The sequence below is a fragment of the Rattus rattus genome, chromosome 17 (assembly GCF_011064425.1).
Source record: "Rattus rattus isolate New Zealand chromosome 17, Rrattus_CSIRO_v1, whole genome shotgun sequence".
In the NCBI taxonomy this organism is placed as follows: Eukaryota; Metazoa; Chordata; class Mammalia; order Rodentia; family Muridae; genus Rattus; species Rattus rattus.
In genome coordinates this window covers 46,844,442-46,864,558 of record NC_046170.1, presented here as the reverse complement: position 1 = coordinate 46,864,558, position 20,117 = coordinate 46,844,442, and the positions used below count along the sequence as shown (strand labels likewise).

The 20,117-nt window shown below is 43.5% G+C and overlaps 1 protein-coding gene across 1 annotated transcript in view; it reads right to left on the bottom strand.

Moving 5' to 3' along the window:
- Positions 1–20,117, bottom strand: part of Pard3 (par-3 family cell polarity regulator) — a 546,246-nt gene that overhangs the window by 274,846 nt on the left and 251,283 nt on the right. Inside the window, 1 exon segment of the mRNA XM_032887697.1 lies at positions 14,770–14,901. Coding sequence (XP_032743588.1) covers positions 14,770–14,901 — 132 coding nt within the window.

Here is a 20,117-nt window from a genome sequence, read left to right as displayed (position 1 = left end):
TAAAGCTGCAGCTCTGCCCCAACAATCTTCCCACCTGCGTGGCACCTGTTCTTACTGTAGCCGCATTTCTTCTGACTGCGCTGATGTAACTGTCTTCCTCTGCCATCTGTTCTTTTAAGAGTCGTTTCCACATAATAGTTGATTAATCTCCAACACCGCCACTTGCGAGTTGCCTCACCAGAGTTTAAAAGTGTGAAGGAACTGACACTCCACTTTGAGATTAAACTCAATTTGCATGGTATCCAGCTCTCATAGGGTCTTGAACACCAACACTGTGTCTTTTACTACCCAAACTAGTTTACCAGTCACACGAACTAGATCTCGCTCTAAAAGAGCCCTCTACTCAGAGGAATGGGGGATGGACTGTTGGATCCCAGAATCCTCCTTTACTAACGAGAATCTTTGGAAAGCCACCTGGCCTCCTAAAGTTTCTAAGAATCTGTGATGAAAAAAAAAAAATCACTTCCTGAAAGTTAAATGTCCTGAAACATTCTGGGGGAGAAATAGTTCAGTAATGAGTAATGCTCTTTTCATAACTAACACATACAGAGAGAGAGAGAAAGAAGGGGGGGGGAGGCGCATTTCCCCCCTATGGTAGCAAATACCCATCCCATCTGCATGCGGCACCCTGGTCCCCATTCAGACTTCTTGCTTACATTCCTCTCCTCTAGGGGTTGGTTGGCCTGAGTTCTCCCAGCTGTCCTGATTGTACCCAGATCCTTGGTAAGACCACATGCTTTTTTTTCTAATACCCTTGTTTAGAGCCCTAATGAGTGGGCTCCAAGCTGATCAGCTCATATGTTTGACCTGGAGAAAGTTAGATCTATGTCCCTTAGATGTATGATGTCAGCAGTTCTCACTGATCTCTTGCTTCAATTTCATGGTTTTCCTTATTTAGAGAGACTCTGATAGAAAGTATTTAATAAATGCTACTTATTTTAATTGCTTTGCTGTGCTGTGCTCACTGAAGCTCAGTGTTATGTGTTATCTCTTGAATACCCCACTCCTAGTGGCTGCCCTCAGTTTCTTGTTGGATCTTTTGACTTTGAGCTCTGATTGGATGGAATGAAAAGCAAATCATATTCAACAGTCTCTCTCACACGAAAGCCTCTGCTGCAAACGTTTCCACCTAAACTTTATGGCACAATCAGCATTGCTTTGCATTCTGCGCGTGTGAGTGCTTTGTCCTTCGACAGGATGTGAAGTATAGGGGAGGACTCACACTCCAGACTGGAACGTGGTTGTCTATTAGAAGCGCAGAACCTTAAAGAAGGCGTACCTGGCTCCCCAGGTAAGGAAGCAACTGCACACAGAGTCTGGTGTGTGGTGAGCAGCTCTCTAGAAAGCCAGGGCATGGTAAACAGCCTTTGGCAAGCATCACTCTTCTTGCTGAAGACTACCGCCCAGCCACCAGCTTAGGAGGATGGTGTTGAATTCATTGGTGTTGAATCTAAGTGGCTGCCTGGTAATTAGGACTCCTCGTGATGCTGAAGGAACGGAAGAAGAAAGGTAAACAAAAGAGATAGCCAGAGAACTCCCGGAGGCAGGCTGGACTCCTGGAGGCAAAGCAGAAGGGGGTTTCTGCCAGATAGCCAAACAAGTCCAGGAATGAACCACCAGAAAGACAAAGAGAATGCCTAAGAGTCAACTTGCTGGTTTGACGCACCTGGTTGTAGGAATAGCTTAACCACTGAGGACCCCTTCACCCACTTCTCAGCTACCTGTAAGGAGCAACACAGACCCCACTCTAAACAAAGAAACTATCACTCTACCCAAACATCTCCTCATAGCTCCCTAGCAACCTTCTTCTATCTTTTTGTAGCCAAATACATCCTAGAACTGGAACTAGAAGCACTGTGCTATTCCAATCTGGACTGCTTTTATATGCATGGCCAGTAAGGTGAACTGTGTCCACTCAAGTAGGGAAAAATCCTCTACTTACTATCTTAAGCCTGTGCCTGACTAGACATATCTATGATTAAAGTCAGATGTATCGTGGGAAAGGACATGTACAGTTATAAAAGCTTACAGAATCTAAGACTGTCAATTAAAACAAGAATGGACCCATACTGAGCCTAGCAAACAGCCCCTCCTCTTCCTGGCCTTTGAAAAGAAGCCCAAGAAGTAAACAGGGAATCTTGAACACGTTCCACTCCTGAGCTTCTTCTCCCCCCAATCCCCCACCCCCTCAGCCTTACACACACACAGCACTCCTGTTCAAGTACTTTGCTCTAGAACAAAGGCCCTTGGTAATACATCATTTGTATGCATTTCTTCATTTCTTTGTCTTGGGCAGACACAGACTTCAGTTAAGTTTCCAGCACATCAGAACAAAACATGTTCATTTTAATGCAAACACTGTACACAATACCATTCTAAACATCTAACAAAAGAAATTAAGATTAACAGTAAAGTATTATCCTACATCACTCCTAAGTTAAAAGGAAGGACTTCTTACTTCAAAAAGTAATTGTATTAAGACAGAAAACCATATTGACTGTCAGTTGTCCAATATTAGACATCTAAATTAGCGAAAAAGAGTATAACACATTGCCTAGTGGGGCGGACCTCTTAAAAATAATAAATACAATATTTTTATTTGAATAGAGATCTGTTATTTTTGGCCAAGCCATAAAAATGTGTTTCTCTTTCTCAAAGCTCAGGACATTAATACCAAAGTTCCAGCCAAAAGGTTTTAAGTATTACTAAACTGGGCCTGTTTATGATTAACATCCAAAGTTCTCAGGAAAATTAGTCCCTTTAGGGACTTACAATATGAATAAGTCCAAAAGCCTAACTTCTTACTGATAGAATCAAACTAGCATTCCTCTCTCCCCTCAAACTGTCTATAATTTAAGCTAGAAGAGATTCTTATAAAGTTACATATTTAAAGTAAGAAAATACATACTATCTTTGTAACAAGACTTTTTTTTTTATCAAAACGCTGGCTACAAAATGTTTAAAAGGAAGAATACTTTCAGAAATACAAATTATAAACAGACATTCCTCAACAATAACAAATGTATTCAATAAAAGCTTGGTTGGGCTGACACGTCAGGGTACTGGAAAGAGACCCAGTGCTTCCCTCAAAAGCCAAACAAACAAAGGAAAAGGGTGAGTGGAATGCATGGGGACCTGCCTTCATCAAAGTCACCTAAGGGCCGTGATAGAAAAGCCATTTCTAGGTGCTGAGCTTTAGGAAGGGGAGGGTGGAGGCAGTGTCAGAAAGGAAAGTTTAAAAAAAACAAAACAAAACAAAAAAACAGCTAGTTTGGGGGTTTGTTTTGTCTCGTTTTTTAACTGCCAGAGGACCCAAGGTCAAGGGAATGTGAAGCCAGGGCTGGTTCAGTGAAGCTGACAAGGTGGTGAATCCAAATCCAGAGGATAGTGCCCAACAGAACAGAGGACCAGGACCAAAACCAGAACAAAGTGCCAGCCCCAAGCAGACACCACACGGAGGCAGAGAACTGTTTGTATGAGGAAGAATCTCCCTTTGTAGCTAGCTGTAGCCTCAAAGTTCTGATCCTCTTGCCTCAGACTCTGGGATACTGGATTGCTGGGTCACCTTCCAGCGAGAGATGACTGTCACTGCCCAGTACTTCTCCAGCAAGTGATGAAAAGGTAAGAGAAGGCAGTGTGTGTCTGCATCACACAGGATGTAGCAAAGGGAATACATTGCCAACTCTACCACCTCTGCCTCAAAATTCTCAAGGTCTCAAGAGCATTCCATCCTCTTCCTCGAGAGAAGACCTTTTCAAAGAACCTATGCATCAAGACAGCGCAGAATGCAAGGCTGGCAAGAAGACAGGGTCAGTTTAATTCCTCCAAACACACACTTTCCACAGAACTGTAATGCCTGTTCTAAAGTCTCCAGAAAAAAAAAAAGCTGTTAACACAAAAATAGATTAAAACGGCACCTTACCCTACAATAGATACAACAGGAGGATCGAAGGTGTTCTCATTCATTCACACAGGATGTATGTACCTAAAATAATACTGAGGACCCAACCAAAACACCTATATAGGGTGTAGCTAAGCCATAGGCTGCGTTCTCAACACATGTAAAACCCAGGGTTACAGTCACAGATGCCCTCTGCATCTCTTTCCAAAAGTATCACCTGAAGAATTGTTGGCCTTTAAAAGAGCCCCATCCAGGACTCCAGAACTCTATCTACTCTTCAGCAAATCATACTCAAAACAGATGATCCCTAATAGCAGGCAGAAGGTGGGAGGAGAAAACAGAACCATTCTGGTTTAAAAGAAAAGGAAAAAAAAAAAAAATCAGTCAAGCCTATGTGATTTAAACATGCAAACAGACAGCAAGGGGGAGAAGGTTTCCAGACAGGAAGTGCAATTCTAGATTAACAGAGGGAGAAGAAAGTCAACTGTCTGAGATTTAAGTATGAGAAGGATCGAAAGACAAAGTTGAAAAATTCTTCCATAAAAAGTCTGATTTGATTCACGCAAATCTTCAGCACTTAACATGTCTCAGACGGTATTGAGTGCTCTAAGTGAGCACTTGGGAGGCTGATGAAGGCCGGTCTCTGTGAGTTCAAGACCAGCCAGACCTACCTACTAGGCCCTGTTTCAAACACAGCAACAGAAACCACCTTCTACTTGCTCCTGAAAGCATGATACCATTTGAAAGGACACACAGGAACTCCCACTGTGGTTTCATGTGGGAAGGAGGGATGCTTGCATTTTCACACCCACGAGTAATGTCCAACTTTCAAGCTATGGACACTTCAAGCTATGATCATTTGTGAAAAAAATCCAAATGCATCTTTAAAACACATTTGAGGGGCGATGGTGGACTAGAAGATGCCACATACACTGTGAGGTCACCCAGAGACGCAGGAGATTGTTTAAAAGTCAAAAAGAGTCAAAGTGGAACTGGGGAGATGATTCAGCAGGTAAAGTGCTTACAAGCGTGGAGACTCCAGCTGTAGTCTCCAGACCCACATGAAAGTCACATTGTTCTGATGACCTCCCTGCAATGCCAGCACTCAGGAGGCAGATGGGGGATCCACGCATTGGTCAAATTGGCTTGCTAGACTAGCCAGATCCAAAGGCTCTTGGTGAAGTCAAGAGTATCTGCCTGGGTAAAATAAAGGGGGCGGGGGGGGGACGCAAGGAAGGAAGGCAGAGGTACAGCATCAATCTCTGTCTTCTGTACACATGAGCACACAAATATATACATACATACCTACACAAATATATACATACATACCTACACAAATATATACATACATACCTACACAAATATATACATACATACCTACACAAATATATACATACATACCTACACAAATATATACATACTGTTTGGTTTGGGACGCTGGACAAGGGAGTGGGGTGCATATTTTACCTATCAAAGCAAACCTGGCCTCCAGGTTCTCCCAGCATCCCTCAGTCCCTACCTGGCATACCCTGCCCCCAACCTTGAACTTTCCTGCCCAGGGTCTGGGCTGCTACTCCCCCCAGAAGCTCCTCTGTATATAATCCAGACCTCCCTCCCTTCCTCCCTCTCTCTCCCTCCCTCCCTTCTTTCCCTTTTCCTCCTCCTCCTCCTCCTCCTCCTTCTTCTTCTCTCTCTCTCTCTCTCTCTCTCTCTCTCTCTCTCTCTCTCTCTCTCTTTTCTTTTCTCCCTGAACACAAGCCCTTTCTCTCTTTCCCCTCTCCTGGCCTTAGTCCTTGGCCAGGGAGCAGCTTCCCAATAAACTTGCCTTTAATATAATCTAGTCTGGCTCAGATTGGCTCATTTCACTGACAACAGAGAAATAAACCTATCGCACACAAGCATACATAATACATGCGTCACACACACACACACACACACACACCCCAAGAGAGCAACAAATAACAAAATGTTATTGGCACTGATATTTTAGCAGACATTCAAGGGCAGCTACACGGTGAGTTTGAAGTTAACCTGTGGTACCTGGAATCTCACCACCATGGCAAAATCAACCGTATGTCTGTGTTAGCCCTACTCTGTCCATAAGTCATACTGTATTCCACAGGGAAAGGGAAGGCTTTGCATATAAGCTAAATGTCTAATGGACACTTAGGACAACAGGAAACAAACAAACAAACAGAAACAACAAATCCCTTAAAATCTGTGTAGGATCATTTTCATATCAGATCAATTCGATTAACTAAGACACTTCTGTGGAGTGTCATAACAAACAGTATTTCCTTTCTATCAGAAAAATAGCTCCAATGGAGGAAAGGTGACGCAGCAGTTAAAACCTCTGGCTGCTCTTCCGGGTGACCTGGCTTCAATTCCCAGACCCACATGACAGCCAAGGATGGACTCTAACTCCAGTTCCCAGGACTCTGCTGCCCTCTTCTGGCCTCCTTGGACACTGCATGCAAATGGCCCATAATCTTTGTGCAAGGAAAACATCCAAACACATTAAATAAAATTTAACAGATTTAAAAAAGAAAATAATTTTCAGGTATGGAGAAATGGCTCAGTGACTAACAGTGCTCATTCACAACCAGCTGTAACTCCATTCCCAGTGATATAAACCCCTCTTCTGACCCCTGCCTACACCTACTGGGACCACCCTGGAGATAATTATTGTCCTTTCAAATAAATAAGAGGCACCACTCCTTTATGTACCCTTTAATGTTCTTACCTGCACACATGTGGCAGACAGAAAAGAATTCCAAAATCACAACAGGGTTTTTAATATCGAATATCTGTACCTATGAGAAGTGTTTCTTAGGGGGTTTGACTAAGGAAAATGATCATAAGAGGCTAAGTCTTATGCAAAGCAAATTGATGGTATGCCCAGAATTTATGCTATATTTAATTATATAATCATACACAAAAACATACTGTCCCTATAGTGAGGGGGAACAAAGCAAACAAATGCCTCTAAGGGTAAAATTTTATAGCTTGAACCATAGATGATAATACAATGCATTTACATTCTAACGAGAATGAAGAAACCCCTGGATCTAAAGAAAAAAGCTCTCAGGAAAAAAAAAAAATCACAGTGTTTTCATTACACAGTGCTAACAGCTAGATCCAACTCTGATGTTTATAAATCACCCAACATGGGCAAACATTTTGTTCAAACACCGTTTGCAAGGGAGGCAGAAAACTCACGTCATTTCAGTCATACACATGAAGACTAACTCAGTATTTCCTCGATAAGAGAATTGACAGGTGTCCTGGACTTACATCAACATTTTTGGATTTTCCTTTTCCTTTCCCGCCTCATGTTCTTTAAGAACCTCACTTATCTGGGTCACAGCAGCTCAGCAGAGCTCAGACAGACTCCTCGGCTCTCCCAGGATTAAACAAGACCAGCTCTCAATCAGCAGATCTCATTAGGACACACAGAGACCAGCAGAGGCAGCTGATGGAGCAAACTGCTTAGCACTCACATCCGAGTTCAATTAGGAGGCTGTCCCCAAGGAAGCACACAGGCCAACACTTAGATAAGAAAGGCAGTGCCCTCCATCACTTTCAAAGTGGGAACACGGACAGACTTTCCGTCTCCTTTCAGCCCCCAGGCCTTTCCTCTGTAACATGTCTTCAGTCTTCTCCATCGAGGGCAGGTGCTACATAACAAACACAGTTGTCAAGAGCTATCAACGGTATAGCCGCACACATCTCGAATAAAATCTACATGCATGTGGTGACTTAGTCTTAGTCATCATCTTCGCTACCACTGGACGCTACGGATAGGGAAGCATGGTGTCCGTCTGGGCTACGTCTACGTGAACACTGGGAGAAGCCAAGGCAAGCTCACCTCGGTAATGTGGCCAGGGGCGGGTGGTGAGCAGAAACAGAGATGTCAACCTGAGGGGAAGGATCTCTCAAGGGACTCTGTACAGGACAAAGGAGGACCTAAGGCTCTGTACTCTAAGGGGGAAGCCTTGTGAGGAAGGCTTAGGAGAGCCTCTAGCAGAACCAATACCCACTGAGGGAAAGACTGGAGCAAAGAGAAACCTCATGACTGACATGGCAGGCAGGAGGGAAGTGAAGACCTTGGGATGCCAAAGGTCGTTTCTTTAGGGGAACAGGGGCAGAGTGAACACCCACAAGCAAATCAAGACATCTAAGGAGGGGATGAGGGTGCATTGCAACAGCCAGGTATGCCTGACACTGTAAAAGGGGCTGCTTGCCCCCTCCTCACTCTCTCTCTTGCTCTTCCCCCCCTTCCCCCTTTGTACCTACCTTCTCTACTATTCCCCTCCCTGCTTCCTCCAGGTGCTCATGGCCAGCCTCTATACCTATCCCTATTCTCTCCCCTCTCTCCTCCCCCCCCTCCCTCCCCCCCTCCCTCCCTCCCTCTCTCTCTCTCTCTCTCTCTCTCTCTCTCTCTCTCTCTCTCTCTCTCTTTCTCTCTCTCTCTCCCTTGTTGAATCCTTACATTAAACCTTTCCACTTGGAACCATGTTGGCCTGGTGTAGTTTGTCCGTACTCCAGCTGAGATTTTCTATCCCAACAAATAATGCTGTGTGAAAAAATTTTTAAATGTTCTGATCCACCAATCCCTTCCGGTGGATGTTGTATAAAAAACACACTCCTCTCCAGTACTTTAATCCCTATATAATTTTCTCAGCTACTTAAAAAGTCTGACTTAGCTTGTGCTGGAGAGACTACTGGGTTGGTAGAGGAAGCATTCACAGGGGTTTCACCCCGGACCTGAACATCAGAAAAAGCGGAGGGGTAAAAAAAGTCCCTCATCAACACAGAACCATCAAAGAAATATCACAGGCCACTCAGGTGGCAAAAGCCAAAATCAGTGAATGAATCATTTGAACACTTAAAAAAATCAACATTTTCAGGACTGTTCCAAGTTGATTGTGGTAGATAAAGCCTACATGGGAACTGATTAAACAAATACAACCACCACCAAAAAAAAACTGTCTCTACCCAAAATTTTAAAAAATTAAAAATGCCTTTTAAATGATTCGTATTCTCCAGGCAGGGTATCAGAAATAGGCATCCGGAAGAATATACTGTAAGATAAAAATGCTGATGTAACTTTCTAACTAGTATTCCTAAAACAAATAGTAGTTCTACCGCTCCTAAAACACGGAAATAAACAGCGAATATTAGAAAGGGCGAGAAGCAGAGGTGTGAACTGTGCTGCATGTCAGAGCCAGACCCATCTTTCCTCATCTTCCAAGCACAAAGCTCCAACAAAGGGCTTTAAGGCTGGTTGCAGTGAGCACAGAAAAGGCATCTGAAGGTCGAAGATTTATAAAAATAATGCGTCATTATCCAGCCTGCAAGATCTGCAGGGCCGACTGTAACAGTGTATTCACGGGCAAGAAAATCGGCGAACTCTAAGATTACGCAAATGTCACTCCATACACCACCTGACTGTTTCTCTGCTCCGAATTTCTGACTCACCTCCTGGCTCCCTGCAGGCTTTCAGCTCCATCAATCAGAGAAGCAGCAGAAGGTAGCAATGGAGGCCAGTAAAAAGAACAAAACAGGCCGAGGGGCATGGCTCCGTTGGTACAGTGCTTGCCCGGTAAGCACGAAGGCCTGAGTTCTGTCCCCGACACTGCATTAAGTTGGGTTTGGTGGTGGTAAACATCCATAACCTCACAGAGCAATGAAGGCAAGAAGATCAGATAGATAGATAGATAGATAGATAGATAGATAGATAGATAGATGATGGATGGATAGATAGATAGATAGATAGATAGTAGATAGATAGATAGATAGATAGATAGATAGATAGATAGATAGTTGATAGATAATAGATAGATGGTAGATAGGTAGGTAGATAGTTGATAGATAGATAGATAGATAGTTGATAGATAATAGATGGTAGATAGGTAGATAGTTGATAGATAATAGATAGATAGATAGATAGATAGATGATGGATAGGTGATAGGTAAATAGATAGGTAGACAGACGGATGGATGGATGGCCAGAGACAGATAGATAGATGACAGATGATAGATAGATAGATAGATAGATAGATAGATAGATAGATAGATAGATAGAAATAGATAACGGATAAATGATATATGGAGATGATAGATAATAGGTACATGATAGATTATAGATAAATTATAGATGATAGACATAGCTAGATGATGATGGATAGATGATAGATGGGTAGATAGATGGATGGATAGACAGATAGATGGTATATAGATAACAGATAGATAGGTAGATGATTAATAGATAGATAGTTACATACATACATAATAGATGATAGGTAGATAGGTAAAGAGACAAAATGGATGAATGGACAGACACACAGATAGGCAGATAAATGACAGATAATAGACAGGTGATAGGTAGATAGATAGACAGACAGACAGACAGATGGATGATAGGTAGACAGATGACAGATAATAGATAAATGATATATAGAGATGATAGATAAGAGATCAATGATAGATTACGGATAGATGATAAAAACAGATAGATGGACGGATGGACAGATGGGCAGATAGAGATAGAGAGATAGATAATAAGGAAAACGGTGCTGAGAAGCAGCCTTTGAAGGGTTCCAGAAGTCCATGAGCAGCAGCTGCCTCCAAACTCAATCAGATCACAGAGCCCCATGTGCTTAGCAAGTCCCAAGCAGAGGCGATCAGAAGATGCACAAGCGTGCGAGCGCGCGCACACACACACACACACACACACACACACACACACACACACGGAGATATAAAAGTGGCCACAAGGACTAACACTAAATTAATTCTCATGTCAGATTATATTCTTCAGAAGAAAACTAAAAATGATTTAAGAAGATTAAGCCGTGTTCCAATTCTGATACGACGCCACTGGGGCAAGAGTGCAGTTCTGAAAGGAGGAACACTGGGTATGGCAGTGAGCCAGCTCAGCCTTCCAAATCGTACATCCAGTGTGAGAGAAGAAAAGTGAGATTCAAGGCAGTAACAGCAGGGCTGGGCTGTAACTCAACAGCAGGGCACCTGCCTGCCATGTGCAAGGTCGTGAGTTCTAGTCCCAGCCCTACCATGAGACAGCCCTTTCTAAAAGGTTACTCAAGATTCCATGAATGTGGCAGCCTCCCACGAGTGTCACAGCACTGACCCGAATCTGCACTAAACGCAGATGACGTCATCACTCAACCTTTGTGCAGGATGCTCAAAGCTACAGAACAGCGTCGGTTCCCCTATGCACGGGTACAGGGGAAACCTACAGAGCTCCTACACAGCGTGAGAGCTGAGTCACGTGCACACACGCCTGTCTGAAGTGCAGGTTTCCAACGCAGACACACACATCACAAATTCCCTGTGGGCTTGTGTTGCTAAGTATGTGAAAGGGTAAAAAATGATTCTTTTCTCTCTCAGGAGAAATGAAGTGCCAGGCCAGTGACCAGGAAGGCTCCCCCAGGAAGGCGTGTGTTCTGAGCGGGAGCACGCATCAGAGCCCCGCTCCACCCCTGCTCTCCCCAGGACACTGGGGATAGACTCAGAAAATATGCAGGAATCATGGAAAATAATGCACGATCCCTATACATGGAGCCTACCAGTCACCGCATTCTAAAGCAAGCAATTTTAAATTGCCTCGTAAGCATGGTCGTTTATTATCATTTGCATTACGACAGCAGCAGGGGCGAGAAGGCGACACTCCTAAAGTGTTGGTTTTGGTTTTATTTTCGGTGTTATTGTGAACAGGATAGATGCCTCCTATAATAGAGTGTCTAGCATTCTATCATAATGACTAAATTTAATTTTGAAACGGTCTCGATGGTTTTAACTTTCCGCATTCAGTGCCGCTACAGAGAAGCAATTACGTCTTCCTCCTGCACAAATTTTGCAAATCTTTGCCAAATGAGAAACAGTATTAATAAATCTCTTTCTTTTTAATAGAAAACAGTACATATTATTATATATATATATATATATATATATTTTTGGATGTAGTGGCAAGGAACTTGCATCTTTCCAATCAACATTTGGCACCACCAGATCGGAGCCTCAGTTCCCAGGAATGGTGGTCGCAGCAGAACCGTGGGGGTTCCACGCTGAGCCTCCACAGGGCTTCCATGGTTTCATATTATGACCCTCAAGTGAGCTCACCAGACAGTCCACAGCTGCTATAATCAGATTTCTGAGTTGAACCATTTCCTAATTTTGTAATTACAAAATAAAGATCCTTTCGTACGCTGGAAACTTATTTTTTCTTTGTGTCATCTGGGTAGTTGTAGGTCTTCATAAAAATCAGTCTTTCTTCTGCCTCCTCCCTTTAATATGGAGGAGACACAGAAAACAAGGAAGCACTTGGGAAGAAGAGGAGACAAAACCTTAAGGGGGTCTGTTGACAAGGCGACTGTAGTTAACTTTGTGTAAACAGGAACCACACCTGTCTCCCTTCCTTACACACCTGCCAGCTCACTACATCAAGTTAAAACACACATGGGCATGTGCCCACACATGCATGTGACACAGCTTTGTTAAACTCCTGGCATTGAGATTTGAGGTGTTCCACTGAGTAATGGGTTTCTTCAGGGCTGGGAAGGGACTAAGCCGGTAGAATCGTAACCTCGCCAAACAGTCAAGTAAGTTTCTATTTCTCAGCACACTCTGCCAATTAGGTGAAGTTTTCCTTGATGCAAAGAACCCTAAAACATAGGTTTTTCTCCAAAGGTCAGGGCAGTCACTCCTGGCACAGTGCGGAAATGGCGGCTGGAGGTACCGTGTAGCTCTGCTCCCTGCCTCCGCTAATTGGGTTCAGGCCTGTTTCAGACAAGGAATGGAAATGGCAGACTCCCAATTAGCTTACATTCCCTTCAGGTCTCTCTTCTTTCTGTTCCTAACGTCTTGCAGTCGAGAACTTATAAGGCTTGTGCCGACTGGTATGCAGATTTTTATCGTTTGCAATAAAGCACAAAGAAATAGGAACAAAGTCAGCTTATGATCCATTATCTGCCAATGTTAAAAAATACTCTATGCACAGTCAGGAAAATGATATGGCTGAAAAGATTTCCAACTTCTTAAAACACTTCCCGACGTCGAAACTAGGAGTTTCTTGCTCTTTTTGGTTTCCTGGTTTCTCAGAGGAAACTTCAAAGCACAACAAACCATGCCACTTTTATAAGTCTCTCCTCCTTCCTCTGAGAAGGCTCAAAGGAAAGAGATCCTAGGATTAACACTAAAAAGGATGCTTTCTGAAAGATGCTCAGCCCCCAGCCTCCTGAGTGTCTCCCTTAGGACTGAGACAGACTATTCGGAGCAAGGTGAGTTTATCACCTTAAAGCCAGACAGCGTGTCTAGAGTTCGAGTCCAGCCCACCCCTAGTGCAGGGCTCTGAAGTCCTTCACTTCTGCTATGTTGTAGAAGTAAAATCCACCGAGAACCCCACAGAGTGAAAGACTTCTCCATGTTCCGTTATGCAGATCAGTCCCCCACAAAGAACAAGACATCTGCCTTCAGCAAAGGATTTGTTTGTGCTACATATGCCTGCTGTTCATACCCTTGGCCAAGCTGCTGTGGTCACAACTGTCAGAATGGGGGGCGGAGAGAGAGACAGAGACAGAGAGCAGAGACAGAGAGACAGAGAGTGAGACAGAGAGTGAGACAGAGATAGACAGAGAGCAGAGAGAGAGACAGAGAGAAAGAGAGACAGAGAGTGAGACAGAGACAGGGAGCAAAGAGAGAGACAGAGAGAGAGACAGAGAGACAGAGACAGAGCAAGACAGAGACAGAGACGACAGACAGAGAGAGAGACACAGAGAAAGACAGAGACAGAGACAAAGAGGGAGACAGAGACAGACAGAGAGCAGAGACAGACAGAGAGAGACAGAGACAAAGACAAAGAGGGAGACAGAGACAGACAGAGAGCAGAGAGACAGAGACAGACAGAGAGACAGAGAGACAGAGACAGAGACAGACAAAGACAGACAGAGAGCAGAGAATGAATATAAGCAACAAACTCTTCAGTAGGAAATGAGCAAAGACAAAACCTAGCAGAAACATGAAATCTAAAACCTGGCTGGCCTCCTCAGTCCAAAGGCATCTCTACAGGAAGACGGACATCAGTCCAACCCTGGTGACCCCGAGTTGTCAAAGCAGAGGACCCTACATTTTGTATACCCACTGAATGCAATTCCCCTCACTGTGTTTTCAATAGCAAAACCGGAGAGAAGGGTGAGCTACAGAAGGGACATCGCGCGTTGAACCCAGAGGACTCGTGGAGAACATTTAACTGAGCAAATCACAACTAAAGGAGGGCAGCTGGAAGGAGGTCCAGCATGGAAACTAGAAGCTGTGCTTTTTCTGCTGCTGGAACAACAGTGCTTGCTTCCGGCAAGAAAACCATCATCTGACTTTTGCTGCGCTTTCTTTTTGTGGCCCAGTAGGTGGAGTCAGGTGTGACTGGTTATACCGTTGATGAGAAAGCCCCACTGTCTTCCTCCAGGTGTGGTCTTGTTTGTGCCAGGTTTACTGAGTGGATCATTTGTCAAACCTCTGTGGAGGAAGATATGCTAAGCTCAAGGTGGAAGGGCTCCATTTTCTTCATATGATGCCTACCAAGTATTCCAAATGCCTCCAGAGGAGGAATGAGAAGGTTGTGTGGCCTCTCAGTTCAACGCCTTTGGATAAAAGGCAAACTTTCATATCAAAATTACAAAGAAAAACAATGTCACTTGTGAGACCAAAGATGTACTTCTGTGACTAAGCCATCGCCTTTCAGAGACCCGGGTTGCCATTTTTAATCCACATACCGCAATAAAAAAATGTCAGGTACCACATGTTGCCAACTGCTGGCTGTCAGCCAACACAGCGAGGACACGCTACTTTACCTGTTCTTGCTTCTCCAGCCACCGGTCTACCATTGGGTGGCTGGCACTCAGAGAGGAGCGGGCGTTGTCTCTCTGGAACTGATTGGACCAGCTACTGGGATCCCGTGGGAGGCTCCTGTAATTTTCATCTTTCTATTAAAAAAAAAGAAAGAAAAAGGCAACTTTATTAAAAAAAAAAATACATGGACCTCACAAAATAATGACCTATTTGGGTTTTCTGAAGTCAAGGAAGATTAGTCTACATATTTGGAATATTTTTCCAAGCCTATACAGAATAGTAGAATGAAGACATTACATCTAAGTTGGACCTCAGAAATTCTGGTAAATGCCAGGATAGGGAAATTCTATGAGGATAGCATGAGAAAGCCACACAGAATCCACACAGTAGGGAATAGCATTAGGAAGCTACAGAGACTACACACAGTAGGGGATAGCATGAGGAAGCCACATGGAGTGCTCACAGTAGGGAACAGCATGAGGAAGCCACACACAATGCACGCAGTAGGGGATAGTATAAAGAAGCCACACAGAATGCACACAGTAGGGGATAACATGAGAAAGTCACACGAAATGCACACAGTAGGGGATAGCATGAGGAAGCCACACAGAATGCACACAAGAGGGGATATGCACACAGTAGGAGAGAGCATGAGGAAACTACACAGAGTGCACACGGTAGGGGATAGCATGGGAAGACTGCATGGAATGCACATAGTAGGCCAAGGACTTGCATCATTCATGCTCTCACTCAAATCAATCTCTAGCCAAATGTGCATTTAAAAGGTAGCATGCATACAGAGTTACACTCTCAACCTAGGAATTTCTTTTATTCTTTCCCTATATTATGATTACTGTCAATGAGTTATCAAAATGGTGAAGACAAGAAGAAAACTACATTTTCTTCTTCTCTATATTCTTGGAGTTTTGGGCAAAAGACTGAAGATTCTTTGGGCTTTTCTATTACTTCCCAAGCTTGCTGTCAAGATTAACTTAAATATCAAGGAAATGCCAGCCTATCATAATACTGGATACATGATAGACAAATATTGATCATTCTGACATGGTTATGACAAGCGACGTCTTTACATGAGGATTTGTTCGCTAAGTTTTCAATTCACCACCGAAGTGGCAAACGCAATGCAGCACTGAATCCTTCTTTCAAATACTACATTGTAACAACAGGTTTTAAGGTTTGAGCTGCAGAAATTGATTTCAATTTTCTGAGAAGAAAGGGAAAACGTAAGGTGAAATAAGGAAGAGGAGTTTTTTTTTTATTTCTAGGTCAATGACTAAATGTAAAGTGTTTCTCAGAACACTTTAAAAAATGCTACCCTCAGCTCAACTCAGGTGGCGTGAGAAAAGGACTATAATAGTCTCTATAATAACTGTAAATACACTATGCAATATTTATTATTATTTATTCAATCCCCTCCCCCTGTGTGTGTGTGTGTGTGTGTGTGTGTGTGTGTGTGTGTGTGTGTGTGTGTGTGTGTGTGTGTGTGTGTGTGTGTGTGTGTGTGTGTGTGGTAAGGGTAAACCCATGTTTGCAAGTAAAAGCTTGTCTGTTTCCTGTTTCACATGGTTGGGGAATCCTGGAATGTGAGGAGAGCTCTCTCCTAAGTTTCAAAGTTGCGTAGGGGGTTGCGTAAAGGGTCTTAAGACAAACTTCAGCTCAAATGTCAGGACCATGCCCCCCTCCAGATTCTACTAAAAGACATAATTACTCATTTCAGCTTCATGTCATACCCACAGCTTACATACAATGCCCAAGGCAAATGTGATTTCTTGTAATTACATCTAAAAATGGTGGATCAATTCGCCACTTAACTCGATTATGACATAACTCATACAACACAGGGCACTACTGACAGCCCCCCCTTTTTTTTATTGAGTCTGAAAAATTCTGCAACTTGCATGTGTGCAGTGAACTCTGAGGAGCTGATAGATAAGAAAAGTAGAACCTTTACCTTCCCACAATAAAAGTGTTCCTAATTCACCAAGTCGACGGCGAATCCGTGCGTTAATGCATGTATCAAGACCTGCAGATTATAGCACCCTTAAACCATCGCCAGGAGAGTAAGGAAGGCTGAAAATATAGCTTAGTCCCCGTGAAACATATCCTTCATTGTGTTAACATCACACATGCTCTAACATGTTAGACAAGTCTTCTACAGTAACCTCACCTAAAGTTGGGGCTGAGTACACACAGGAGCAACATCCCGGAAGTGTATTCTGGGTTGATGAGGAGAGGATATGAGGAAACATCAAATATGACATGCTTTTACATTCATATTGCAACATGTGGTTGGTCACGATTACCCATGGAAGTATGTGTAATACACTCTATTTTCATTGGAAACACATTTGGGGATGATATTCTAAAATATGGTTGTCAACCTTATCTATGCCAGATCACGTACACTAGCTTGTAGATTCTAACTACCAAATGTGAAAACTTCCGATCAAATATTTTCAGGGCTGGAGAGATGGCTCGGTGGTTAAGAGCACGGACTGCTCTTCCAGAGGTCCCGAGTTCAATTCCCAGCAACCACGTGGTGGCTCAAGACCACCTCTAAGGGTACCTGCTGTTCTTTTTCTGACATGCAGGTGTGCACACAGCAAAGCGCTCATACAACCCATCAATCAATAAATGGAAACACAGAAGTATTTTCGATATTACGGTCCAACCTTAAAGAGGGGAAAGCTAAGCTATCAAATCTTCCTTGCTCCATATTTTCATAGAACCCCACAAAAAGTTCATAATAAATTAGAAAACGTCCCTTTAAATTTATTTCACTCCATGATCAAAGTAATAGAAAAATTCTATACACTGGTAAATAGTCAAAGAACAGAAGATATTTTTTCCTTTGGGTATTTTTTTTGTCATCATATTAAAATGTGCTGAGCATGGTGGCATACGTCCGTAATACCAGTACACGCAAGACTGAGGCAGAAGGATCACAGCAGGTCTGAGGTCATCCTGAGTACCTTCATAGCATGTTCTTGGCCAGTTGAGGCTGTAGAGTGAGGTGGATGGATGGATGGATGGATGGATGGATGGATGGATGGATGGATGGATGGATGAATGGATGGATCTATGGACAGTGGAGATATCATAATGATTTATTAAACCATAAAGCAGTAATGACCACTGAGTTTGCTAATGACAAACAATGATTTATTACAGTTAAGTTAGGACTTTATCTAAAAGATTAAGATAGGGGAAATAATATGGGCAATGACTATCCTTTCCTTAACATAATAATATAAAATTTCCACATAAGAGGCTGTCCCAAACAGTCGCTAGTCTTTAGAAGGATGGTCCCAGTCCCTCTCGTCAGACAAGCAGGTGTGGCAGCTGTGATCGGGGACTCTCTCTCCTGTCATAAATGTTTCAGTGGCATCAGCAGGTGTGGAAAACCCCTGGCCTGGGAAATGCATATTAACTTTCAGCTCCCTGGCAGGCTGCTTGTGGGATATACCTCTTCCAGGGAAGCAGGGAGGGTATTTTGCTATATTTCCCCTGAAGCCGACCACAATCCAACAGGAGGAAATTCCACAACACCATCCACTGCCTGACAGCAGCTTTAGCTCAGAAACCTGGCAGCCCACCTTACTCACAATGCTGTGAACATGCAAATTGTTCACGATGACCATAGAGGTGAGGGGCCCTTCTGTTATCAGCACAGGAAGGCCAGTTACAATCCATGCAGTTTCTGAGCAGAAACCCTGACATATTTTTTTTTAAATCACCAAGTCTCACAATATTGTAAAATACAAAATACTCAATACGTAAAATCTTCACATTCCCATCCCACGTATCACATGATCCCAAGGGCTCCCTGTACATTAAGACTTTTCTTTTTTCAACCCAAAATTTGTGACTTTAGAATAATTCAATTTTGCATTTCATCATCATCATCATCAACAACAACAACAACAACAACTACTACTACTACTACTACTACTACTACTACTACTACTTCCTCCCCTTCCTCCTCCTTTCTTCTCCCTCTCCCCCTCCCCTTCCTCTTTTTTCTCTTCCTCCTTTTCCTCTTCCTCCTCCTTTTCCTCTTCCTCTTCTTCCTCCTCCTTTTCCTCCTCCTCCTCTTCCTTCTTTCTCCTTTTCCTCTTCTTCCTCTTCCTTTTCCTCCTCCTCCTCTTCCTTTTCCTCTTTCTCTTCCTCTCCCTCCCCCTCCTTTCCCTTTTCCTCTCCCTCCCCCTCCCCTCCTCCTCTTCCACTACATTTATTCATTCAGGCAAGGGCATATGCGTATGGAAGAAAAAGAACAACTTGAAGGACTCAGTTTTTGCTTTCTATCCTATGTGTCCTAGGGACAGCCATATTCGGTGTGTCATCCTTTATACACTGAGCCATCTCAGCAACCTCAGATTATCTTTTCCTCCAGGAATGACTCCCAAGAGCAACGAAAAATATTTTTAGGATATTCAGCCAGAGACTATGGGCCTGGCTTACCCATCATAAGAAGGCTCAGCAGCTACCTTGTAAATAAGGGCAGACAGTCTAGTAGTTGCTATCAGCATAGATCAATTCTACCCTCACTAAAACAGTTAGAAATAAGGAAAATGGTGGCCAAGTACAACATGGGTTTAATATTCCTTTTGCAAAATGTTTAGGGCTGGTGTTTTAGATACCACCACCACCACCCAGATTTGAGGGGTATCTGCATACACTTGAGGCAACTTGAGCGGTGGGAATCAAACACAAATTTCACTTCATTTCCACAAGTGCCCCAAGAGTCGGCATCATGTTGCAGCAGAAGCCCAGCTACCAGGAGATCTGAGGGGAGATCAAGGTGCCTGCCTGCAGCCTTCAATGCTTGCATCAACTCCCTGGCAGCTGTTGCCATTGCTCTCCGGCACCAAGACTAGCAGCTCCCTAAGAACTTTCCAACCCTAAGGGTTAGATCAGGACAGCCGAGACGTCCAGCTTCACGGACTGGACAGTTACCGGGTTCTCCGATGGCCACTGTTGGAATCATGTAGGACAATCTAACAAGTGGCCTTTGCAGTAAGTATCCATTCCATCACTTCTGCCCCTCTAGAGAGCCCCAACTGGTGTACACATGGAAGAAGAGAATGTGTGCAATGCTTCAGGGATTTGTCCTTCTGTATAGAATTTACCACCTCAGGGCTAAACGGCTTGAGCAACTAACTCCAGGGCAAGATGAATGCTCTCTCTGTGTTGACATGGCTTACCCCACGTGCATGGGGATGTTGAAGTGCAGCCTTCTTACTCATAATTTAGTTTCTGGTCAGTAGTTGGTGACAGTGTTCCTCTCAGACAGGAATACCATCTCTAGGAACACATATCGGCATGGGCTAAG